The 21781-nt window shown below is 39.4% G+C and overlaps 3 protein-coding genes across 3 annotated transcripts; 2 read left to right on the forward strand and 1 right to left on the reverse strand.

Annotated features, from left to right (window-relative positions):
* The first annotated feature begins 1662 nt into the window (after window positions 1–1662).
* On the forward strand, window positions 1663–5414 carry commd4 (COMM domain containing 4). Its single transcript, XM_017708369.2, has 9 exons — window positions 1663–1795; window positions 2000–2071; window positions 2232–2297; window positions 2387–2426; window positions 3636–3755; window positions 4065–4145; window positions 4666–4842; window positions 5014–5097; window positions 5202–5414. The coding sequence occupies exons 1-8, from the start codon at window positions 1793–1795 to the stop codon at window positions 5052–5054; spliced, it is 600 nt and encodes a 199-aa protein (XP_017563858.1). The 5' UTR covers window positions 1663–1792; the 3' UTR covers window positions 5055–5097; window positions 5202–5414.
* neil1 (nei-like DNA glycosylase 1) lies at window positions 5208–11937 on the forward strand. Its single transcript, XM_017708367.2, has 10 exons — window positions 5208–5308; window positions 6638–7093; window positions 8783–8902; window positions 9149–9245; window positions 9322–9415; window positions 10824–10945; window positions 11054–11081; window positions 11156–11223; window positions 11303–11456; window positions 11594–11937. The coding sequence occupies exons 1-10, from the start codon at window positions 5229–5231 to the stop codon at window positions 11701–11703; spliced, it is 1329 nt and encodes a 442-aa protein (XP_017563856.1). The 5' UTR covers window positions 5208–5228; the 3' UTR covers window positions 11704–11937.
* Window positions 11508–21710, reverse strand: man2c1 (mannosidase, alpha, class 2C, member 1). The gene is made up of 26 exons (XM_017708364.2): window positions 21527–21710; window positions 21127–21252; window positions 20928–21051; window positions 20269–20339; window positions 19710–19887; window positions 19416–19605; window positions 19142–19248; window positions 18941–19051; window positions 18663–18755; window positions 18332–18448; window positions 18144–18239; window positions 17921–18066; window positions 17637–17760; window positions 17406–17527; window positions 17247–17332; window positions 16399–16560; window positions 16164–16246; window positions 15978–16072; window positions 15766–15870; window positions 15432–15588; window positions 15183–15326; window positions 13311–13420; window positions 13138–13217; window positions 12919–13061; window positions 12728–12831; window positions 11508–12329 (listed from the first exon to the last, which is right to left on the reverse strand). The coding sequence occupies exons 1-26, from the start codon at window positions 21625–21627 to the stop codon at window positions 12215–12217; spliced, it is 3090 nt and encodes a 1029-aa protein (XP_017563853.1). The 5' UTR covers window positions 21628–21710; the 3' UTR covers window positions 11508–12214.
* Between the last annotated feature and the right edge of the window lie 71 nt (window positions 21711–21781).

Raw genomic sequence — 21781 nt, forward strand, 5'->3', positions numbered from 1 at the left:
CAATAAAATATTTCAGGCTTCATTTTCTGTTCCTGCAGCTGTTTGGACTGTCATCTTCAGCACTTTCATATACAGGTAAGCCAGGAGATCACACCGTAGTTTGCAGTCATTAGTGTATTCATGTTCATCATAATAAACATTCATTCATTAATCTTCTATGCCGCTTATTCTCCTGAGTTTCAGAGGTGCTGGAGCCTATCCCAGTGCTCACCCACTGGGTTTAAGACATGTCACCAGATCAACATGGGGCACTCACACTCACACGCACATTGTGGGGCAATTTAATGTTTCCAATAGGCCTTACTGCATGTTTTTGGACTGTGGGAGGAAACCTATGCAGATCATGGAGAGAAAATGAAAACTCCACAAATCCAGACCCTTCTTGCTTTGAGGTATGTTATGGTCTTACTGAGTAATTATTTTTGATTTATTATTTGTTTGTTCAATTGAAAGTTTGGTCATTGGACATTGTTCTCCTGCAGCATAGAGCTGGAGTTGTCCACAACATGGAAATGAAACTGTGGGAAATTCCAGCTAAAAAAAATCGAAAACAGTACACACTAGCATGGTTGGTCATCAGCAGTGGTAGACAGTAACTAAGTAAATGTAATTTGTTACTGCACCTAAGTAGTTTTTTTCTGTATCTGTACTTTACTTAAGTATTTCCATTTTGGGCGACTTTTTACTTTCACTCCACTACATTTCAAAGTCAAATATCTTACTTTTTACTCCACTACATTTTGAGAAATCTGTCGTTCCTTTTGGTTTTTTGCGTATAAAAATGTAACATGTCAAAACAAGAGAAGTGCAAAGCAAGAACACCAATGATGGAACTAACCTAACCTGTAAATAGATCACAATACAGAAATTTTTTCTGAATTCATACAAACACTTTAATTTTATAGTAAATTATCGGGTTAGTTTATGTTTATGAACCTACAGACCTACAGATCAATATAGTAAAGGAAAACTTTAGTTTAAAGCACGTTTTTATTCAACTTGTAACTAAGTTACAAAGTAATCTTAAACTGAAACTTTGCTTGTGTGTAAAAAGTGATTTCAGAGCCACTCGGTTCTCCCTGCTGGAAATTGTTTACCTTCAGTGTTTTGTGCTTATGATCATTTTAATAGACGTCAGCGTCACTAATTAATGACGTTCTATTAAAAGACTGGTTTACCAAGAGAGACACTGGAGGATTTTCACCTACAATGTGTTCATGAAGTGAGTCTTGTTGCAAAAATGATAACAGGACATCAGAGCCATAATTAATATTTTAGTACTTTTACTTGCGATACTTAAGTACATTTGAAGGCAAATACTTTTGTACTTTTACTCAAGTTGAGGTCTAGAGTAAAGACTCCTACTTTTACTGGAGTAATATTTTACCTTGGGTATCTCTACTTTAACTCAAGTACATGATTTCTGTACTTCGTCCACCTCTGGTCATCAGCAAAATGAGCATATGTTGTGGATGCTGATCAAGGTGACCAGCTAAATCAGAACCAAACCAGCTCATCATCTTTGTGGATCTTTTGATTTTGGTTTACAAGAAACTGTTTTCTAGTTTGTGATGTTTCCTGAAGACAGTAAATAAACATGTTCAGAATGCGGATATTCGACGCTGACGCAGCGTTTACATGCTGGCTAGTGTTAATAGGCGATGCTCCTGTTTGAGAGCGGCTGAGACCATGTTCACTTCACACCGTTAGGGGCGGTGTGGAGCACGGAGCATGCCAACCAGGTTACAGAGGAGGAAGAAGAAGCAGAAGACGCATCTGCAGGACTGATGCCATGGTGACTTTCTCATTTAAAACAATTTCTTAGGCCTTTTTTCTGTGTAGAAGGTATATCCTAGATTATAACGGGCTGTTATTGCTGCGACTGGCTTAAAACAGTCAAAGGTTCTTAGCTTAGCCATGGTTTGGCAGCGCTAGTGTTAGCCGAGTCAGCTAAGCTAACTGTCATTTAACCATCTGTCACTGTAACTTACTCTTTCAGCGGTTCCGATTTTGTGGAGATTTGGACTGTCCGGACTGGGTTTTAGCTGAAATCAGCACATTAGCACGAATAGTTGAGTACCTTCTTTCATTTGTTATGCCCGTGTATGTTGTCTCGCTTCATTTCCTATACCCATGCACATCACGTGATGTCGCTCATGAATAATGAGACCAGTCTGTAGTGACCACTGCTCACGTTGTTGCTATTAATCTTCTCGTTTTTCGCACCACAGTCAAGCGTCAAGATGAAATTACTGTGTGGTCAGGTTATAAAAGACCTCCTCGACGACGGCATTGATGTAAGTTTTCAGACATGTGTTTGTTAGTGCTGTTATACTCTATATATTTAGCCTGGATTGATACATTGAAAACGTACTTTTCTTTCCAGTATGACAAAGTCGCAAAGCTAACCTCTGATGCAAAATTTGGTGAGTTTGAAGTTTGTTTTGTTTTGTTTGTGCAGTATGCACCGATGAAAGAATAGGTCACACCAGTAACCAGTTTAAAGGAGATCTTTTTTGCTGAATAATTTACACAAGCATCTTACAAGTCTGCTCCAAAATGAAAACCAGGCAGGGCATCCAACCTAAAATTATGAAAAAAACTTGATAGTGGAAAGAACATGTATGATGAACAATAATACTTTATGGTACAGAACAGTCTTTAGGGTGAATCTGGAGAAACATCTGAAAGATTGCATTTACATTTACAGCATTTAGCAGACGCTCTTATCCAGAGCAACTTACAAGTAGTGTCTATCTAGAGAAAGTATCTTTGCTAGTTACCAATAGCTTAGAGAAAAGACAGTCCTGAGCTCAGATACTGCTAGCAACAAAAAGTCACTGTAGATACAGAGAGAAAAAGGAACAGAGTTGAACACAATTCAATGGAATACAATGCAATAAAATACAATACAATAAACTACAATACACAGTGCAATAGAATAAAATATAATATATAATTGCAGCTTATAAGATTGCTTTGAGAATTCGAAGCTGAGGTTGCTATGGCAATACAGTGAGACGATTAAAAGCACATTCTATTTGAACATGTCTTACTACATAAAATATTCCTGTTACATTTTATTCTGTGTTAGTTTGTGCCACTCTCCTCTACCACATTCACTATGTCCAAACATAGCCAGACATTTCTTCTTAATAGCGAATTCAGCTGCTTTATGGTGCACCCATTGCATTCTATTGCGCACACACACACACACACACACGTACACACACACTGTTTGTATAATGTCTATATAAAAGCATTAACAATAGACTCAGGCGCTGGAGCAGCAGCGCATGAGCCTAAGGTCATCATGCCCAATACCAGTCATCATCTAGAGGATTATAAAGCTCCACAGCTTTGTGCTGTTGGACTGTGTTCTCTGGAGCGATGGAGCTCCATCCAATATCTTTGGGATGTGTTGGAGTTTGTGAACTAGAGCTAAGTACCTGACCTGACTAATTTTCTTGTGGCTCAATGCAATCAAATAATTGAGATCTTCAAAATAGGCCATAAAGTATAACCATTCACACTTTGTTTCTTTAGCTAGTTACAGAGTGGTGTTATCATCGTCGGTTTGTTGTATGTTGCTGTGATGAGCATAATTTTCTTCATCATGTGCATCCTGGTTCCAGAGAGTGGAGATATTAAGGCCAGTGTTGCAGTGCTGAACTTTATTCTCTCCAGTGCTGCAAAGCATGACGTTGATGGTGAATCCCTGTCAAGTGAACTTCAGCAGCTAGGCTTGCCTAAAGGTAAGAATGATCCTGTAACTGATGTGGTATGAAATTGGTAACATACATCATATACAGGTTTCCAGTCTTGATCTTTGAGTACCCTGTCCTGCAGATTTTAGTGATGTAGCACATTTACGTTACCTGGAGAAGGCTGTGATACTGAGCTGATTAGTTGGATTAGTGGGGAAGGCAGACCAGGGTTATAGGAGCTATTGGTTTAATTAAACCATCTCAGCATTGTTTTACTTAATAATATATTGCTGGTTTAAGTGGTTAATTTTTTGCCAACATAGCAATTATTCAGTAACTAATACCTGTATGTCATAGAGCACACCACTGGGCTGTGTAAATCCTATGAGGACAAACATGCAGCCCTGCAGGAGAAACTGAAGGAGAGCAGTCTGCGTTGTAAGTATAGCATAGACTGTGCATATGTAAACAGAATGCATGTGGGAATGGGAATGGTCCAGCTGTGTTATGTAGTCTTAAAGATAAACTCCTTCAGGTGAGGGTCTGTGTAATTCACTTGCTACAATATGAACTAAATCATTTAGAGTGTTTTGATGTGAAATGCTCTGGTGAAACCTACCAAGTCAGAATAGTACCCACAGAAAACTTTCTAAGTGTAGCTTCACTGGTTGTTTTTGAAAAGCAATAAAAGTTATATTTGCATAGTAGACATCAAAACACCTGTTTTCTATCACCACCACTGTAAAGAAATCCAAGGCAGCAAGTTCCTCTTGCACCATTTCAGATCAAACCACTCTAAACAACTTTGTTTACATCTGAACAATTTAACTATGCTGAAATTCTTTAGACACAGTGGAATTTCCCTTTAATGGTGTGCTACTGTTTGTTGGTCAGTGAATACATGCTGAAAACTGGTGTATGTATCACAAATGAGGATCATGATTACTCTGTGCTCTAGTGGGTCGTCTGGAGGCAGTGAACTGGAGGGTGGACTACACTCTGAGCTCCAGTGAACTGAAAGAAGTGAACGAGCCCACAGTCCAGCTGAAACTCCAGGCTCAACACCCAGAATCTGGCTCCACAGAGACCACCGTAGTGTCTGTCAGTGCAGATAAGTTTAGAGTGTTATTAACAGGTATGAAGAAGTATTTTACTCAGAATGCTCATGTTTTGCTATTAGAATGTTATGGTATTATTGTCTTTAGGATATTTTAAATCTTTGTTGTGTGACAGTTCCATTTTGTAAATGTACACGTTTGGTGTATGTAAAATATTAATTTGTTTTTTTTTTTCCTTTGCTTTCTAGAACTCAAACAAGCTCAAGCTATTATGAATGCACTGCAGTGATTCCACCTTGTTTTTCCTTTGAAAACACATACAGATACAGCAGGTTCAGATATGTTTATTAATCCGCATTAGAACCTTTGTGTGTTACGAATGTGAATATTGCAAGCTGTCTTGCGACTTGTAAAATATCTTTATGAACATTGTCAGGTCCTCCATGAAGGAGTAAACATCTTGATGGATGATGGGAGATATTGCATTAAAACAGAAGACAAACCTGAACTTGGCTCACTACAAGAGACTTCAGTAACTATGATGTACATCAGTTTCTTCAAATAGATGTACTCAGTATGTTTTTTAAATGTTTTGTACAATTTTGTATCATTTTTGTTAATGTTAACAAAGTAAACAATCTAACTGTTATATTGACCGTAGCAGTGCTTTATTCTGGTTTCCAGAGATTTCCATCTTTTTATACACTTGTGATGCTGAAGTGGGGGCATGTTATTTATTTGCATTTATGGCATTTGGCAGATGCTCTTATTCAGAGTGACTTAGAGTTTGGTCTTTTTGCAGCGGTAGGCAGAGGTACTGTTAAGAGACTTGCTCATAGACTTCCTGTTGGTATAGTATAGGGAGTTTGCCTGGGTAGGGATCAAACTCTGAGATGCAGGGAGGAGGGCAGAGCTGTTACCCACTACACTATACTATACAACAGTTTACTGTCTTGCTTGGCAGAGGAATGTAACAATTTAATAATTAAATAATGAGGTGCAGATAGCCAACTCCTACAATCCTGTAGATTCCTACAGCTTGTTCTGTCCAGCAAAGGAACAGCATGTTTACTAGGTAATACATGCCAGGTAATTTGAGGGGAGACTGAATTCCTATTAATTTTGTTAATGCAGAAAATAAAGCAAAATAGACATGTCTGGCCATCTGCAGTATTCCTCTTTTTGGTTTCTTAAATGTATGGAAATGAACTAATGCCAACGTTTTCTCTCTAAACGTTAAGCCGTGTTTTGTTCATGTTTATATTTTGTTTATATTTCTCCTTGGGATTCATACTTAAATGAAAGAAGCTTTATAAATAAAACGAATTCTTCTCATTATTATTATTATTACTACTACTACAATGTTTCCAGGTTATTGGAGTTTTTTGTTAATTGTTACACATACGCCTTTGTTGCATTCTGGTGCTTGTCTTTTAACTGCTGTAATGATTTGGAGGAAAAAAAGAACTACAGCTCCCGTCAGCCCCTTGTTTCCGTTTCGTAAACATACATGACCAACTCGCGTCTCTATAAGCAGTTAGTCCCCGTCTTGCTGCAACCTGTAAGTTTGTTGTGCACCACTAACGGTTTGTTCACGACACAGTTCGGTGTTATAGAGCTGTTTCTGCCGGTTAGATGATTGATAGCAGTAGACAGTGCGATGTGTTTCAGGAATGAGCTCTAAGTACAGTTTACCTCGACATTTACTGACTTTCACTGCCCAGCAGCTGCTGAACTGTTATGTAGCTAACAACGTAGCGTGTCTGTTTCCTTGCTAAACGCTACTCTCCGTTTGCAATGCCCGAAGCATATCTATGCTGCGCTTAACGGCCTGTGAGTATATGAATATGATGTGTGTTTGAATATCCACAGCGCAATGCCCGAGGGTCCGGAGCTCCACCTGGCCAGCCTGTTTGTGAACAGAGTGTGCGCAGGTGTGGTTTTCACCGGACATGTGGAAAAGTCAGACGTCAGCAAAGGACCTCAAGTGCCATTTTCCAGCGATGCCTACCGCATCAGTGCTACCTCCAGAGGGAAGGAAGTCCGCCTCACACTCACTCCCATCAAAAGTGACATGAAAAGCAAAATCATAGCGGAGGACGACCAGTCACCAATGGATGTGGTTTTCCGTTTCGGAATGTCTGGCTATTTCCGTTTCACAGCAGTGGACGAGCTTCCAAAACATGCACATGTTCGATTCTACACCAGTGAGGACCCCCAAAGGGTGCTCAGCTTTGTAGACACTCGCAGATTTGGCAGCTGGCAACCCAATGGGACCTGGCAGCGAGATAGAGGGCCATGTGTCATGTTCGAGTACGAGAGCTTTAGGTGGGGCCTGAAACAGTTAACCTTTACCCGGAGACACTGTAGTCGTGCGTCAGTCTGTAGTCCACGTTATGACCCTATTAGGATCTCCGGGTCTAAGCTCGATCTCTCTGGCCAGAATGAATGGGGTCGTTGGCCTGGTCGTGCCCTGTGGTAAAGAAACATGTTTATGACGTGATATGTTTTGTCCTGTGTACATTTTTCTCGCTCTGTACACAAAATCTCTGGATAGAATTTTTTGATGGCCTAAATCTGTATCAAACAAGAAGCAGTTGAAAAAAAGAAGCTAACCCTAGCCTCATAGTTTTTACGCTGGTATTCTTTTTTGATACGCAGATTAGCCATCACAAACAGGACAAAACAGTACCTGTTGGTTCTGTAAACCAGCAAAAATAATGTCAAGCAGGAACAGAGCAACCTCCTCATCCATTTTCCTGGCTTTCAACTCTTGAGGAAGCTGGTCAGCTCATTTTTTGTCAGCTTCTTGTTGGAATTTTCGTGTTCCACCTTAAATTGCGCTGCATTTAGTATAAAACCTCAGCGCCATTTGAGGTGGCACAGTACATTCGAACAAGAATCTGGCAGATGTCCTTAGGAGAAAATGTTACCAGCATTTAAAGTGTAGTAGGATATTTTGAAAACCTAAATCAGCTTATAAAGGGGGTAAGCTTAAAAAATATTAAGCTGTGTCTGTACTGAATTACTCTGAGTGCAGGCAAGCTTGTAGAGTTTGTCTAAGCAAGCTATGAACAGAATGGAAAAAAATCTGTCATGTTTAATCGAATGAAAAACAAAACTTTCATAAAAGAGAAAACTATTTCTTTTTTCTGACTTCCTTTTATCTGCCTTCATTCTGTACACAGAAATATGCTACCACACTTGCAAAGCTTGCTGGTTTGCACAGTTGTTAAAGGCTGACTCTCTAATGAGATCAGTAGCATTAGCTTACATGTAGCAGTACAATATTTCAGCTATTTAACAGCCTCGTAATTCAGAGGATCCAATGACGTTTTGAGAGAAGAATGTTTATAAGACAAAACGTATCAGCTTTGGAACATTTTTGAGTAGTAAACGATGAGACAGGCAATTTTGGAAAAGTCCATTCTTTTCATAGAGAAGTCCTTTTTTGACCCACAGTTGGGTATAAGAGCAGGGCGCTGCTTACAGAATGACAGCATGACTACAGTGGTCTGTTGGGAGCCATTGTTACCACATTTTGGAGGAATTCCACTGACGTAAAAAAAAAAAAAAAGTGCAGACAATAAAGTAATTCAGAGAGGGTTGATGTGAAATGATGCACTGTAGAGAAACTTACTGATTTTTTTTTTTTTTTTTTTACAGTGGTGGTAATAGGAACCAGGAGTCAACAAGTCCACAACACAAATATAGACAGTTTATTCACTATCCAAAATAAGCTGTGAAGATTCACATGTCTTCTGAGTTTAATATCTATAATTTTATGGCAAATTAGTGGCAAATCTAAAAAGGCGTAAACAATATATTGGGCAGTGTACTAACTTTGTGATGTAGTTTTGAGACGCATTAAATGCTTTGGACGAATGATTTAATAATGCAGATGATGAATGATTTAATAATGCAGACATTTTCAAAAAAATCTCAAAGTCAGTAAACATACATGGATAAATGTAATTAAACACTAATACTGCACTTGGTATGTTCTTTATCTTTCAGGGAGAATGTTATCTCCAACCTATCGGACAAGGCATTCGACAGGCCCATTTGTGAGGCTTTGTTGAATCAGAAGTATTTCAATGGGATTGGTAATTACTTGCGGGCAGAGATTCTATACAGGTTATTTCTGACTTCCCTGCTCCACATCTCTCCAAATGTGCCCTGTCAGGACTGTGCCTGTAACATTTTAACTAGGAATTATGCATAATGGCTCTCACACTGGGGGGGAAAAAACATTGCACACAGCCATTTCATGACTGGCATGCATGCATACTGAGATTGACCTTTTTCTTTGCCATCTAGATGTTGAACACATGCACGTCAGATCTGAGAACAAAGACTCATTTTTGCCTCTTCCCATTTCAGAGCAAACATCCCTCCCTTTGTGAAGGCAAGGTCTGTGCTAGAGGGACTCTCCGCAAAAGATGAAAACACAAAGGAAGTTAAAGAGGCAGCTGCAGAGGTGAAAATCTCATGTTGATAAAAGTGCTAGTCTTGCACATCACCACAATAACAGCTCTGTTCTTTTTCTTTTACAGAAATGTGATGCAGCTGGAAAGAGGAAGGTGAAAACTGTGTGTTCGGACATTCTTTTGCTTTGCCACAGTGTGCCTCTGGAGGTGATTGGCCTTGGTAAAATGTGGTTTCTGGCTTTTTACATCATGTTATTAACTTACTTACATTTGTGAAGTATTATTATGCAGACACTATATCTGTGTATTGAAATATAACGTACGCACATCTATACACATTGAATCCAAGTTGTATTGAATGGCACACTCCCTGATACCATTAATGTAAGTGTTGGTTTGTTTTCTCGATATTTCAATTTGAATTACTCCCGTAGCAACTTCCTCCAACTGCATTGGCCAAAAGTCTATTTTAAATGCCAACAATTGAAGGGATCACACTCAATTAACAAAATGAACATATTGAAAGTAATTCCTTTCACAGAACCTGTGGGCACTGGGTGATTAATTATTCAGCTTCAACCAGTGGCACAGGCAGCATTGACAAGCTAACCATGGATGCAAATGCTGGAGAGATTTGCAAACCATTTTCCATGTGCTGCTGGCCAAATCGAAACCAAACAGCAGCTGTCCGTTTTGGCTTTAATTTAAAGCTGATGCTCCTTTTGTGCTCTGTAGTTAGCTAATAATTACACAGGCCTGATACACATAGAAGGTAGATAGGTTAGCTACTTAGCTAAGCTTTGCAGCTCAGCAAAACCCATTAAGGAATCATTTTTGAAGAATGACAGTGATTCTAAATGAAACTCTACTTGGAATAATACACTGTGCACATTGCATATTGAACATGAGCTCACTGCAGCACAACAGCCTAACAGTATTGTCATATGCAGGTGATATGATCGTTACTGTGATGGACTGGAAAGGTTTTTATGAAAAATGATGCTCAAATATTATGGCTTAATGTTCTGTTTCTATGTTTAATGCATTATAATAATGAAGAACATTGAATTGTTGAATCAAACTGCTGTTTAATGAATCAATTTTTTTAGTTTACAAACCATTTTTGAATCAAATGGATTTGCATTTCAAAGATTCACAGTTCTTGTTTGGTTAGCAGCAAAGGTTTATACTAACGATGACCGAACACTTGTGCCTTGTGTCTGAGACAGAGGTTTTAAAATATGCATTCTCTGTGTCATCACACATCAGAACCATTTACACCCCTACTGCATTCTATAATACTAATTATGTGTTGTCTTCTCTCATATAAACCGACAAAGTGCTGAATCTTTAACAAAGAATTTTGTGCTTTTGTCAGTACCATTTGGTAAAGAGAGAAAATGAGATTCACAAAACAGATTGGATCAACCGAGACATTTTGTTCACACATTGACTAACTGGATGAACACCACTACTTTAGACTGACTAAATAAAATGAATTGACACATTTGACTTTTTCTACTTTATGAAAGCTTCAAAAGGCTTACCAAAAACTTTGTCGAAAGTATGTCTGAGCATTATTTCAAGTTTTAATTAATTGTACCATCTCCTGTTTTTTTTTCTTTTAGGTGGAAAAGGGTATGATCCAGGGGATGCTGATTTCACAGAATTTGAAAGCTGGTTGCAATGTTATTATGTAGATGGAATGAAATCAATCAGTGACCACAATGGAAGAAGTATATGGTTTAAGGTGATGTTTATACACTCAGTCTTAAATTCACTGAAAAGACTGACAATTAAAGCAGTTAATTCCCTTATCTATGCATATGTAATTTTTTTTTTTTGGGGTGACTTATAGGGTGACCCTGGTCCGATGGCACCTAAAGGTAATTTATAATGATGTTTTTTTTTAAAACTTTTTTGTTGAAAAACAAACTGATTAAAGCCATTCACTACTTAGGTTCCAAATCTCTCAAGACAAAGAGGAGAATAAAGAAAAGTGAACATGACTATACAGATACAAAGAAGGTGAGATTCAGAAATGTATAAAAATAGCTTGAAATAACTCCATAGCTGCTCATACATACTGTATATCTTCTCTTAACAGGCTGTCAAAAAGAAGCGAACTGGGAGCATTTCAAATGAAAAGCCTGTAAAGAAAGATCCAGGCACTGTAAAGAAGGTAAAGGGTGTGCCTAGGAAACTGAGTGGCACTAGGAGACAGAATGCAAGTAAGAACAGACTTCATACAGAAGAAGCTGGTGAGTACAAAATACCTAAAATGCACAAAAAAAGCAATTTGACAGGTGATGTTCAGGTTTTATAGTTTTTTTTTAATATATTTCACTTTACTTACAAAAACCAGCATTTTTAACTACACATCATGGTTTTGTTCCAGGGCCTCAGACTAGCAAGGCTAAGAGCACAAGAAGACCAAGTGGACAAGAAAGCAACAGTAAACCTAAGAGGACCACTAGATCTCAGAAAAAGAGCAGTACATACACTTAGGACCAGAAGTAGTCAATGATGTGTTTAGATATTAGTAACCATTTGAAAGTATGTAAATACAAAATTGCAGAGCCACCAAAGATGGATAGCTGTGCAATAAGAGAAACCCTTCTTAAACAAACTTGGCATACATCAACTACTGTATGCGACCACTACTATCATTTTTGTATTTTTTTACTTTTATCTGTATATACACTTTGTAAAAGGATAAATAAAACATGTTTCTGAAGCCCATGTTCCATCTTATGGCATTACCTCTGTAGTCGGCAAGTTCATGGACATGCAATCCTTCTATTCAGACTACACTGCAGCAGGGGAAAAAATTTAATAACTGAAATGTGAAAATATTTCTAAGACCAATTAAAAGGATCAGGTTTTCAAATTATAGAAATTATTTCTAAAAATTTAATGCAATATGTTTTCAGTGAAAAATATCAAAACTGCTTCACTGCAATTATAAAATTGTCCTTTTAAAATATCACCAACCAGTTGATCTGTACTCTGGTTTGCTTTAGTGCAACTGTAAAAGAAGCGAGACGATCTGAAATGGTTTAAAACTGAGGGAGATGTCATGACCGCTGAGTGTAGCAGGGTGAGTAGGATCAGGCTGCTCCAACAGGTCACAACTAGTCAAAAACAGAAAAAAAAATCTTAAGCACTATGCAACCTTGGTTTGTTTTAACTAGAATTCTTTAATATCATTTCTAAGGGATTTGCCTGAAGAATTTGTATAGGATGAAATGTTATTTCCCAAATTAACACAGATTGATATGTTAAATGAACATGTCAAAGTTGTGTGACAAGCACCACATTCAATAACAACAATAGGGTGAATGACTGTGCGTGTTAGCAGGTTTTGTTTCTATATTAACATAGTCAATTTGAACAGGACGAATACTCCTGAGGGAGCTCTGGGGTTGGGGAATTTCTGAATTATTGTGACTATGAAGAATGCAGGTTTGTTTGAGCAAGGTTTTGATCACATTAAATTAATGCAGTAAACATCTTTACAAACAAAACTTACTGCCAAGCCTCTTGCACTGGAAGGGAGGTAGACAGCACCGCAGCAACACTGCTCCCATGAGACTCGTACAGGCGAACAACAAGGGCATTCTTTCTTCCTTCAGCCTACAGGAGAGGGAGAAAGATGCTGACTCAGTGCTGACAGAGCAGGTAGGAAACAGTTCTTTGTCAGGTCATTTCCAGCCTACATACATGTTTCACAGTTTCCAATATGACAGCTGATGAATTCAAAGTGAACGCACTCCAACGTTGGGCGATGCTGACATCAGGAATCAAATGCAGTGGGAAGTTGAGATTGTAGGCATGCTGGATGACTGATGCATCTTGAAAAGAGCCTGTTAGAAAGCCAGAGTTTCATACTGTGCATAGCTTTGGTTAAATGCCATTTTTAGCAAATTTATATGGGCTGACCTGCATGTGGCATCACTGCATATGTGAACTCATGATGCCCCATATCTGCATTGGCATCAGGTGCTTTCGGGGCTCTCAGTCTGAGGGGAGTTAAACAGTGTAAACAGGTTTGCTGTAGAATGTGGTGTTAACAACATGTGATCTTGATATTCTAATTAAACTTTTAAACTTACAAGGATAAAGTCATGACATTCTGATAAACAGAATAGCCATATTTACAGTCATTTAAAAGAGCCACACCAAAACCATGCTCTGAGAGATCTGCCCATTTATGGCCCCAGACCTGTAGGTTTGAATAGAAATCATATATTAGTTTGGGAAAGATGATCCATCTGCTATTTACAAATGCCACACTTCAAGTGACTTTGAAACTTTACATAATCATATGTTTATATTTATATATATATTTGTGTGTGTGTGTGTGTGTGTGTGTGTGTGTGTGTGTGTGTGTGTGTGTGTGTGTGTGTGTGTGTATATATACTGCTCAAAAAAATAAAGGGAACCCTTAAACAACACAATATAACTCCAAGTAAATCAAACTTCTGTGAAATCAAACTGTCCACTTAGGAAGCAGATTGACAATCAATTTCACAGCTGTTGTGCAAATGGAATAGACAACAGGTGGAAATCATTGGCGATTAGAAAGACACTCAATAGGAGTGGTTCTGCAGGTGGGGACCACAGACCACTTCTCAGTACCTTTCTGCTTTCTGGCTGATGTTTTGGTCACTTTTGAATGTTGGTGGTGCTTTCACACTCGTGGTAGCATGAGACGGACACTACAACCTACACAAGTGGCTCAGGTAGTGCAGCTTATCCAGGATGGCACATCAATGCGAGCTGTGGCAAGAAGGTTTGCTGTGTCTGTCAGCGTAGTGTCCAGAGGCTGGAGGCGCTACCTCCGCCTTTGTGCAAGGAGGAACAGGAGGAGCACTGCCAGAGCCCTGCAAATTGTGCATGTGTCTGCACAAACGGTTAGAAACCGACTCCATGAGGATGGTATGAGGGCCCAATGTCCACAGATGGGGGTTGTGCTCACAGCCCAACACCGTGCAGGATGCTTGGCATTTGCCAGAGAACACCAGGATTAGCAAATTCGCCACTGGTGCCCTGTGCTCTTCACAGATGAAAGCAGGTTCACACTGAGCACATGTGACAGACGTGACAGAGTCTGGAGACACCGTAGAGAGCGATCTGCTGCCTGCAACATCCTTCAGCATGACCGGTTTGGCAGTAGGTCAGTAATGGTGTGGGGTGGCATTTCTTTGGAGGCCCGCACAGCCCTCCATGTGCTCGCCAGAGGTAGCCTGACTGCCATTAGGTACCGAGATGAGATCCTCAGACCCCTTGTGAGACCATATGCTGGTGCGGTTGGCCCTGGGTTCCTCCTAATGCAGGACAATGCTAGACCTCATGCGGCTGGAGTGTGTCAGCAGTTCTTGCAAGATGAAGGCATTGAAGCTATGGACTGGCCTGCCCGTTCCCCAGACCTGAATCCGATTCAGCACATCTGGGACATCATGTCTCGCTCCATCCACCAACGTCACGTTGCACCACAGACTGTCCAGGAGTTGGCGGATGCTTTAGTCCAGGTCTGGGAGGAGATCCCTCAGGAGACCATCCGCCACCTCATCAGGAGCATGCCCAGGCGTTGTAGGGAGGTCATACAGGCACGTGGAGGCCACACACAATACTGAGCCTCATTTTGACTTGTTTTAAGGACATCACATCAAAGTTGGATCAGCCTGTAGTGTTCCACTTTAATTTTGACTCCAAATTCAGGCCTCCATTGGTTAATATTCAACTTTGCACAGAACAAAGTAACAAAGTATTTAATGAGAATATTTCATTCATTCAGATCTAGAATGTGTTATTTGAGTGTTCCCTTTATTTTTTTCAGCTGTGTGTGTGTATATATATATATATATATATATATATATATATATATATATGTATATATATATATATATATATATATATATATATATATATATGTATATGTATAATCTGTGTGTGTGTGTGTGTGTGTATTTTAGTATATGCACCTCAAACCGAGCCCAGTCCCAGGAGGTATTTCTGTGTGTAGGTCTTTGCAGGTTACCAAACTGAATCTCATAGGTGGCATTGGGACTTCGCACTTGTACAGGAAACTCCACCTTTAGGAAACGATGGGCCTCTACCCAGTCCACCTAAAAAAGGATATCTCTTTCAACCATGGGCCTAAAGGAACCAAGGGCTTTGCACTCATTCTTGTGAGTTCTGCATTACACTACATTGAAACATGCTGTCCGTACTTGTGTTTTGAACTTGACGTAGGGGCAGTTGGCATCCAGTATGACCTCCTGTGTGATACTGCTCTTTTCTCTGATACGCAAGGAAAACATAACACTACCTCGCAGGCCACCAGAGCTCATCACTTCAGCAGGGTGTGTCACATCCACAACTGGCTTCCTGGAAACAGAATATGGGTATGACAGGGTGTGACCTACAAAATGTATTGCAAAAACAACAACAGTTGGGAACAAATGGACAATTGAATTACCTAACTAATAAACAAAGTGAATTCCCTTACTAGTACAATCCGACACTATAACATGCATTTTAATAAATTACAGTGACTTGACTCACCTGGTCTGAAGATGGTAATCCATCACATCCCATGCATCCCAGTACAAAGGAACATCATCAAATAACACAAACTGGTTTCCAAAGCAACCATCAGATATGGCCTCCCTATGAACAAATGTGTGAATACAAGTGAATAGGGCCATATAATACAGACAGACAAACAGACTCTCTACAGTCTGTACTATCCAAGATTCCATTTAGTTTTGTCTGACCTGTTTGTCTGTAGTAGAAGCAGAGACACCAAACGACCCATTTTGTCCAAGACAGCCCGCAAAAGGCCATTTTCCAATAGGACAGAACCATCAGCCTGTAATTGAGTGTGCCATGCCTCAAAACTTTGATGTGTACCGAAAACAGTAATTTGTAGTCATGTAAAAAAAAAAAAAAACCCACAATACCTGCACTGTTACAGACACTGTAGACACAGGCTCAGCGATCTCTGTGACTGGGGCTACACCCACACTGGGGGCTTTCACCAAGGCTGAGGAAAACAGGTGCAGAGCTGATAAACCTCATTGACCAGCATTGCTCACAAATAACAAATCTTTCCCAGTCATTGTGAATGAATAGGCAATTGGAGCATCCCAAAAATAATATGTAAACAAAGAAGCCTTTTTCCAAAGCTGTAAGTACCTAGTTTTGTCTGAGCACCATTTTCTGCCAGTGATATGACTTCATTGCGTTCCCAGGGGAGTGTGTTGAAAACTGCTGTACTGGAGCCCACTCCAAAAAGGGGATTGGACCTCAGAGCATTACAAGCAGTACGCAGGAGTCCTGAGCCAGTCTGTTGAATCTCTTCAGACAAATACAGTTAAAAGGACATCTTCAGTAATTTTCAGTAATTAACAGAGTGTCATATTTTACCTTTACAAATCAAAGTGTAGATGATTTAATATTGACATCACAGGTTTCTGTGATTAACAAAATGGAAAATATACCAACATTTAAACTACTGATGTAGGTGTAAGTAGAACCTGACCAACAAGCCAGTTCTCTGATAATATTGTTCAGTACAGCCTGTAGGTTTATTGAGGAAATGGCACAACAACAAAACAGCTGTCTCACACAGGATCCCAATTAGAGTTAACATTAAATTGTACAATAACAACAACAATACAGGCTGAACTGGTACATTTCAACATGAAACACCATCACGATAAGATTAATAAAAACATGTAAAGTGCATATAAATCTAACCTTTAACATAAACATAGCACCTCTCCTCTTAAAAAAAACTTTTTCCATAAAATAAATAACAATAATAATATAAATAATAAAAATATTTAAAAATTTAAAAGGTAAATGATTATAAACAGAAAAACACAATAATGAGTAGCTCTGCCCCAACTACTACAAAATTTATATTATTTAAGACAGTAGACTTGTCAGTTACTTAAGTAAGTTTTATGTGATTTTAAAAAAATGTGACTTGTGAGAACTGATATTAGTCAGTAAAGCACTGTTTACAACCCAGAGGTTACCCTTATAATATTCTTGTGCATCTTCTACCACCATCTCAATGCAACTGCCAGGAATTACATCATGGAACTGGTTGAGCAGAAGAAGCCTACAATGAAAGCAATACACAATGAAAATGAAGTTCAACTAACGTCAACTACAATTATTCATCAAAGCCTCACCTCCATAATCTCTGGAGCTCTTTAGTTGGGTATGAAAAACCTGCAGCTTGACACAGAGCCAGGCAGCTGGCCACCTCAACATCATGTAGCAGGGCCTCACACTGACGATTCCCCAGCTTTATCTGTGACAATGTCATACTATTTGGTCACACAAGGCAGAAAGCAAATATCACCCAATGAAACAGAAAATACAAAAGTCATCACTGTTCTTCTGATAGAAAGCACACAAACCTTTGCTTGTGTGGTGTAAGTGCCATTGTGCAGCTCGAGGAATAGCTCACCAGACCACGTACACAGTAGGCTTGAGCTAGCCTGAAGTTCAGAGAACAGCTGATCAGGGCTGGACATAAGGACCCTGACAAAAAAAATCATGTAAAAAGTTCAACAAACATTTAATCAAAAAAAAAAAAAAAAAATCCCTCACAAAAGTAAACGTTACTGGCACCCCCTAATTTCCTGTTTTTGACTATGTTTTGTCTACACTGGGGAAAACAGGATTCAGAGCGGGAAGTGACCTGGGGAGACCATCCGAATCCTGCACACGTTGCAAGCGGTCCAGCATGAGCTGGGTGGGACCACCACCACCATCCCCAAAACCGAAAAGCACTGCACTGTGATTTGCACGCCCTTTGTCCTTGTTGTTCTTGACAGTGTTGATTAACTGTAGAAAAGAGTGAATGCAATGAGTGCAGCTGACCACTAGGGGGAACACTCATTTTATGTAAAATCTTCACTTACATCCTCAACTTTGCCTTTCATCTCATAGGAATTCCCAGGAGGAAAGTGAGTAAGCACCAGAGAGCCATCAATGCCCTCCCAAAAGAAAGTGCTGTGCTGATGGAAAGGAAGATTAAATTTATAGATAAAAACATATTCAAATAATGTTACTGTTTTAATTATTCAATGTGAGATACCAGAGTTCTTACTGGAAATGTGTTGACAAGGTTCCAGCTTAACTTTTGAGTGAGAAAGCGGGAAATTCCACAGCCTCGCATAATCTGAGGAAACTGAGCTGAGTAACCAAAGGTGTCTGGTAACCAGAACTGCAGTGCAAGAGAAGTTAGAAGTACAAGCATGGCTTATTCATTATGTTCATTTATTAGTATCATATGAGAAAAGGTAGGATTTAAACATTAATGTGGCCATAAAACTAAGCTATGATGCAAAAACTGTCATCACTGTTTAGATCTTTGTTTAATCATAAACAAACAAAAAAGCTACTTCATTTTTTGTTTTGTTTTTTTAAACGTACTTTACCTCTTTGCAGTATTGTCCAAACTCTGTCTTAAAGAAGTTCTGACCCTCTAGAAACTGTCTGATCATAGACTCTCCAGAAGGCAAGTTTCCATCCTGATTTAAAGAGACACTGCATCATACTCTAATTTAAGCCTGTCTACAACAACAGTCTGTTGTTGTAATAAAAGCTTTAATAGAGGACACGTTACAATGTATGGATCAAAAGCATTAAAGTACACCAATATATGTGTTTTATTACCCATTCTCATGGTTTGCTAAAAATAAAGTAAAATCATCACCATCTCCACCCATGTTCCTCCAACTGGAACAAACTGGCCTTTCTGCACAAAGTGCTGGATCTGAGAGAACAGGCCTGGATACCAGTTCTTCACCCACTGAAATTGCTGCGCCTACACAAAAACATATGACAGATGAATGTTAAAAGTCATTTGAAGTCATAAAATGTAAACAGAAGATTTGAAGAAGAGATATGTTTTTACCTGTGAGCAGGTAAATATAAACTCTGGGTTTTTCTCCATCAAGCGAACTGCTGTGACCCAGCTGCGGGCACATTTTCTGATGGTCTCCTCATACGGCCATAGCCAGGCTGTGAATGGAATTAAAAGCAAACACCATGTGTGAACATGCATCCTCTTCTTTTCCCTACCATAATCCATTAGTTAGATTACAGGGAACCTTAAGCTTTTAAATAATTTACCCTAATTAAACTTTGCTGAAAAGTAGCATGAATATCTTAAATAGTACAAGTAAGACCTGAGTCAATGTGGCAGTGGCCCATGGCATGGACAACATGTTGGCTTTGCCCATTCCTCTGGCTGAAGAACTTCTGGGCCAGGTCCTGGGCTGAGGAGTAAGAGCTAGGATTGGCTGGGTCACACAAGTTCACCATTTCATTCACGGTGAATAAAGCTTGATAGCCACGCTGCTCTCCCTCACCCAGTACCTGAGTCAAAGAATGCCAGTTATTATGGAAGCCTATAAAAATATCACTTAATTCATAATCCAGTAAAAAAAAAAAAGAAAATCATGACTAACACAATATTTTACCTTAACAATGTCCAAGAGCATCTCAAAGTCAGTGAGCAGCTCCTGCACGTCTCGATTAAAAACAACGAGCTCTGCCTTCTGAAGAGCATACTTCTTGTTTGGGTCAGGAGCTGCTATCATAGAGCCCTGTCCGGCCCCAAACAGTCCATTACATGCTAACTCCACATACAGTGTGATGCTGTAACATTCATAAACTCAGAGTGAGAGAATGAAAAATGAACTGCTAATGGTAAAAGAACATAAGTGATGTATACTGTTAGTTTAATGCAATGTTGTATTGTTATTTCAGAAATCATCGCTGCAAAACACAAAGAAGCTTTAAAATATTTCATTTAACTTGTTTATGTGAGTGAATTATTATGGCAATACCTCTACTACTACACAAAAGCACAACTGTATGTTTGGGTAGAGCGAATGCAGGCTGGCAGTTAAAATGTTACACTCAATCTTAACTCTTCTCAATGTGTCTTAATTTCCTGTAAAATGTCAGTCTGACTCTGTTCTCTCTGTGAAAGAAAGATGACTAAAAAGTGGGAAAACAATGACCAACCAAACTAACCTGTGAGGTTCATGCTCTCTTAAGCAGTCAGTCAGAATGTAACTAGTCTTTTCACCCTCTTTGGTCAAACCCTGTTAAGAAGAAAAAAATGCTGTTGTAAGAGAACTTACTGGCAAATTAAAACTGGTAAATCTACTGGCGAATTAAAAATGTTCTGCAATTTAATAAATGTTTATGTAAATATTCTAAGTAATTTTGGACCATTTCTTTTGGCCAGTATGTCATGAAACGTTCACAACGTTAAAGCATTTCACGTGGTAGTGCTGATAAAACTGTAACTCTCATATCTCCAAAATAGCATCTTTAGAGAAACGGAAAATATTCTTACATTCAATGTAAGTTGTAAGAAATGTAAGCAAATTTTATTCTAAATGGTTTTAATAAGGGCACAAAGTATTAGCTTTGGAGACAAAGTATTGTTCCGACAGTGGCCCTGAAAGGCCTCCAATTCTTGAAGGCTGATTTCCTTGCTCAAACTTGCCTACTTAACCTAGAAATCAACAGACCAATTGTATTTAAGCAGGGAAACCACCAAACTGTGCTTGACTCCAAACCTCCAGAACCACAACTGGAGAACTCTGACATAAAGTACGCTTTACATCAACCAGTAAACGTCTGTGGTTGTGGTTTTGTTGCACATTAATTTCCAAGGGATTTACCTGAACTGGTTCCTGGTCTCGCCAAACCAGCCCCTCTCCATCGCTCTCCCATCTCAGATGAACTTCCTTCCCTTTCCAGGCCTCTGGTATCTTCAGGACAATTTTGAACCAGCAAGTCCACCATCTGTCATAAACACAGAGTACTATCCATGACAGGACTCAGATTCCATCACGAAACTCAGGTTCACTATAAACTTACGTGGGGCCGAATGAATCACCAGCTTTGCATGGCTGAAAGGTTTGCTGGACTGCTTCCGAGTAGGGGATACGCTTTGCAGTCTGGAACACTGAGATGGACTCAAGAGGACAAGTGTCTCCATAGAGTCTGAAAGGAATGAAGCTTTATTGAGAGCATGGCTGGTGAGCCATAAACAACAGGAGTCAGCAGGGGCAAAGTCTCTTAAATACGCTTAGCAACTTGCATATCAACGCTATACTCACAGTCAGAAGAGAAATTAAACGTATCTGTCTAGGTTTGGCATGAGTGGCTTTACAACTTTGATTTCTTTATTCCAGATGTACATGTTTTAGTGCACACATCTGTCAAACGATGGTCTGATGCAAAACAACAACCAGAGAAGCAAAACAACACAACACACCTTCCTCTCAGATTGCAGTCGGTGAAATACACATCAGAGATGAACTTTTCTGCACGTTCGACAAGAGTCCGCCTGTTCTTCAGCACCGGCAGGTGGTACATGATTAAAAACAAACGTGTTAAAATGACCGACCGGGACTCAGAGTTCTCAGAGTGAGCTCAGACTGATTTAAACTGCGCTTAGCCCCCGGAAGTGAAACGGGGATTCAACTCGGCATTGCACAGTGTCTCCCTGTAGAGGGCGCTCTCAGCTTCT

The sequence above is a fragment of the Pygocentrus nattereri genome, chromosome 11 (genome assembly GCF_015220715.1).
Source record: "Pygocentrus nattereri isolate fPygNat1 chromosome 11, fPygNat1.pri, whole genome shotgun sequence".
Lineage (NCBI taxonomy): Eukaryota > Metazoa > Chordata > Actinopteri > Characiformes > Serrasalmidae > Pygocentrus > Pygocentrus nattereri.

Excerpts from the sequence above, each read along its gene's own strand:
- man2c1 (XM_017708364.2), bottom strand. The coding sequence starts at position 21,627 with ATGTACCACCTGCCGGTGCTGAAGAACAGGCGGACTCTTGTCGAACGT. Across the intron at positions 20,340-20,927 it reads GAGACCAGGAACCAGTTCAG|GGTTTGACCAAAGAGGGTGA; the intron begins GTAAATCCCTTG and ends TCTTCTTAACAG. Across the intron at positions 17,528-17,636 it reads CTTACACCACACAAGCAAAG|ATAAAGCTGGGGAATCGTCA; the intron begins GTTTGTGTGCTT and ends ACATTGTCACAG.
- neil1 (XM_017708367.2), top strand. The coding sequence starts at position 5,229 with ATGGATGATGGGAGATATTGCATTAAAACAGAAGACAAACCTGAACTT. Across the intron at positions 10,946-11,053 it reads GAAGAAGTATATGGTTTAAG|GGTGACCCTGGTCCGATGGC; the intron begins GTGATGTTTATA and ends GGTGACTTATAG. Across the intron at positions 11,224-11,302 it reads ACTATACAGATACAAAGAAG|GCTGTCAAAAAGAAGCGAAC; the intron begins GTGAGATTCAGA and ends TTCTCTTAACAG.
- commd4 (XM_017708369.2), top strand. Across the intron at positions 2,072-2,231 it reads TCAGCACATTAGCACGAATA|TCAAGCGTCAAGATGAAATT; the intron begins GTTGAGTACCTT and ends TTCGCACCACAG. Across the intron at positions 3,756-4,064 it reads GCAGCTAGGCTTGCCTAAAG|AGCACACCACTGGGCTGTGT; the intron begins GTAAGAATGATC and ends TGTATGTCATAG.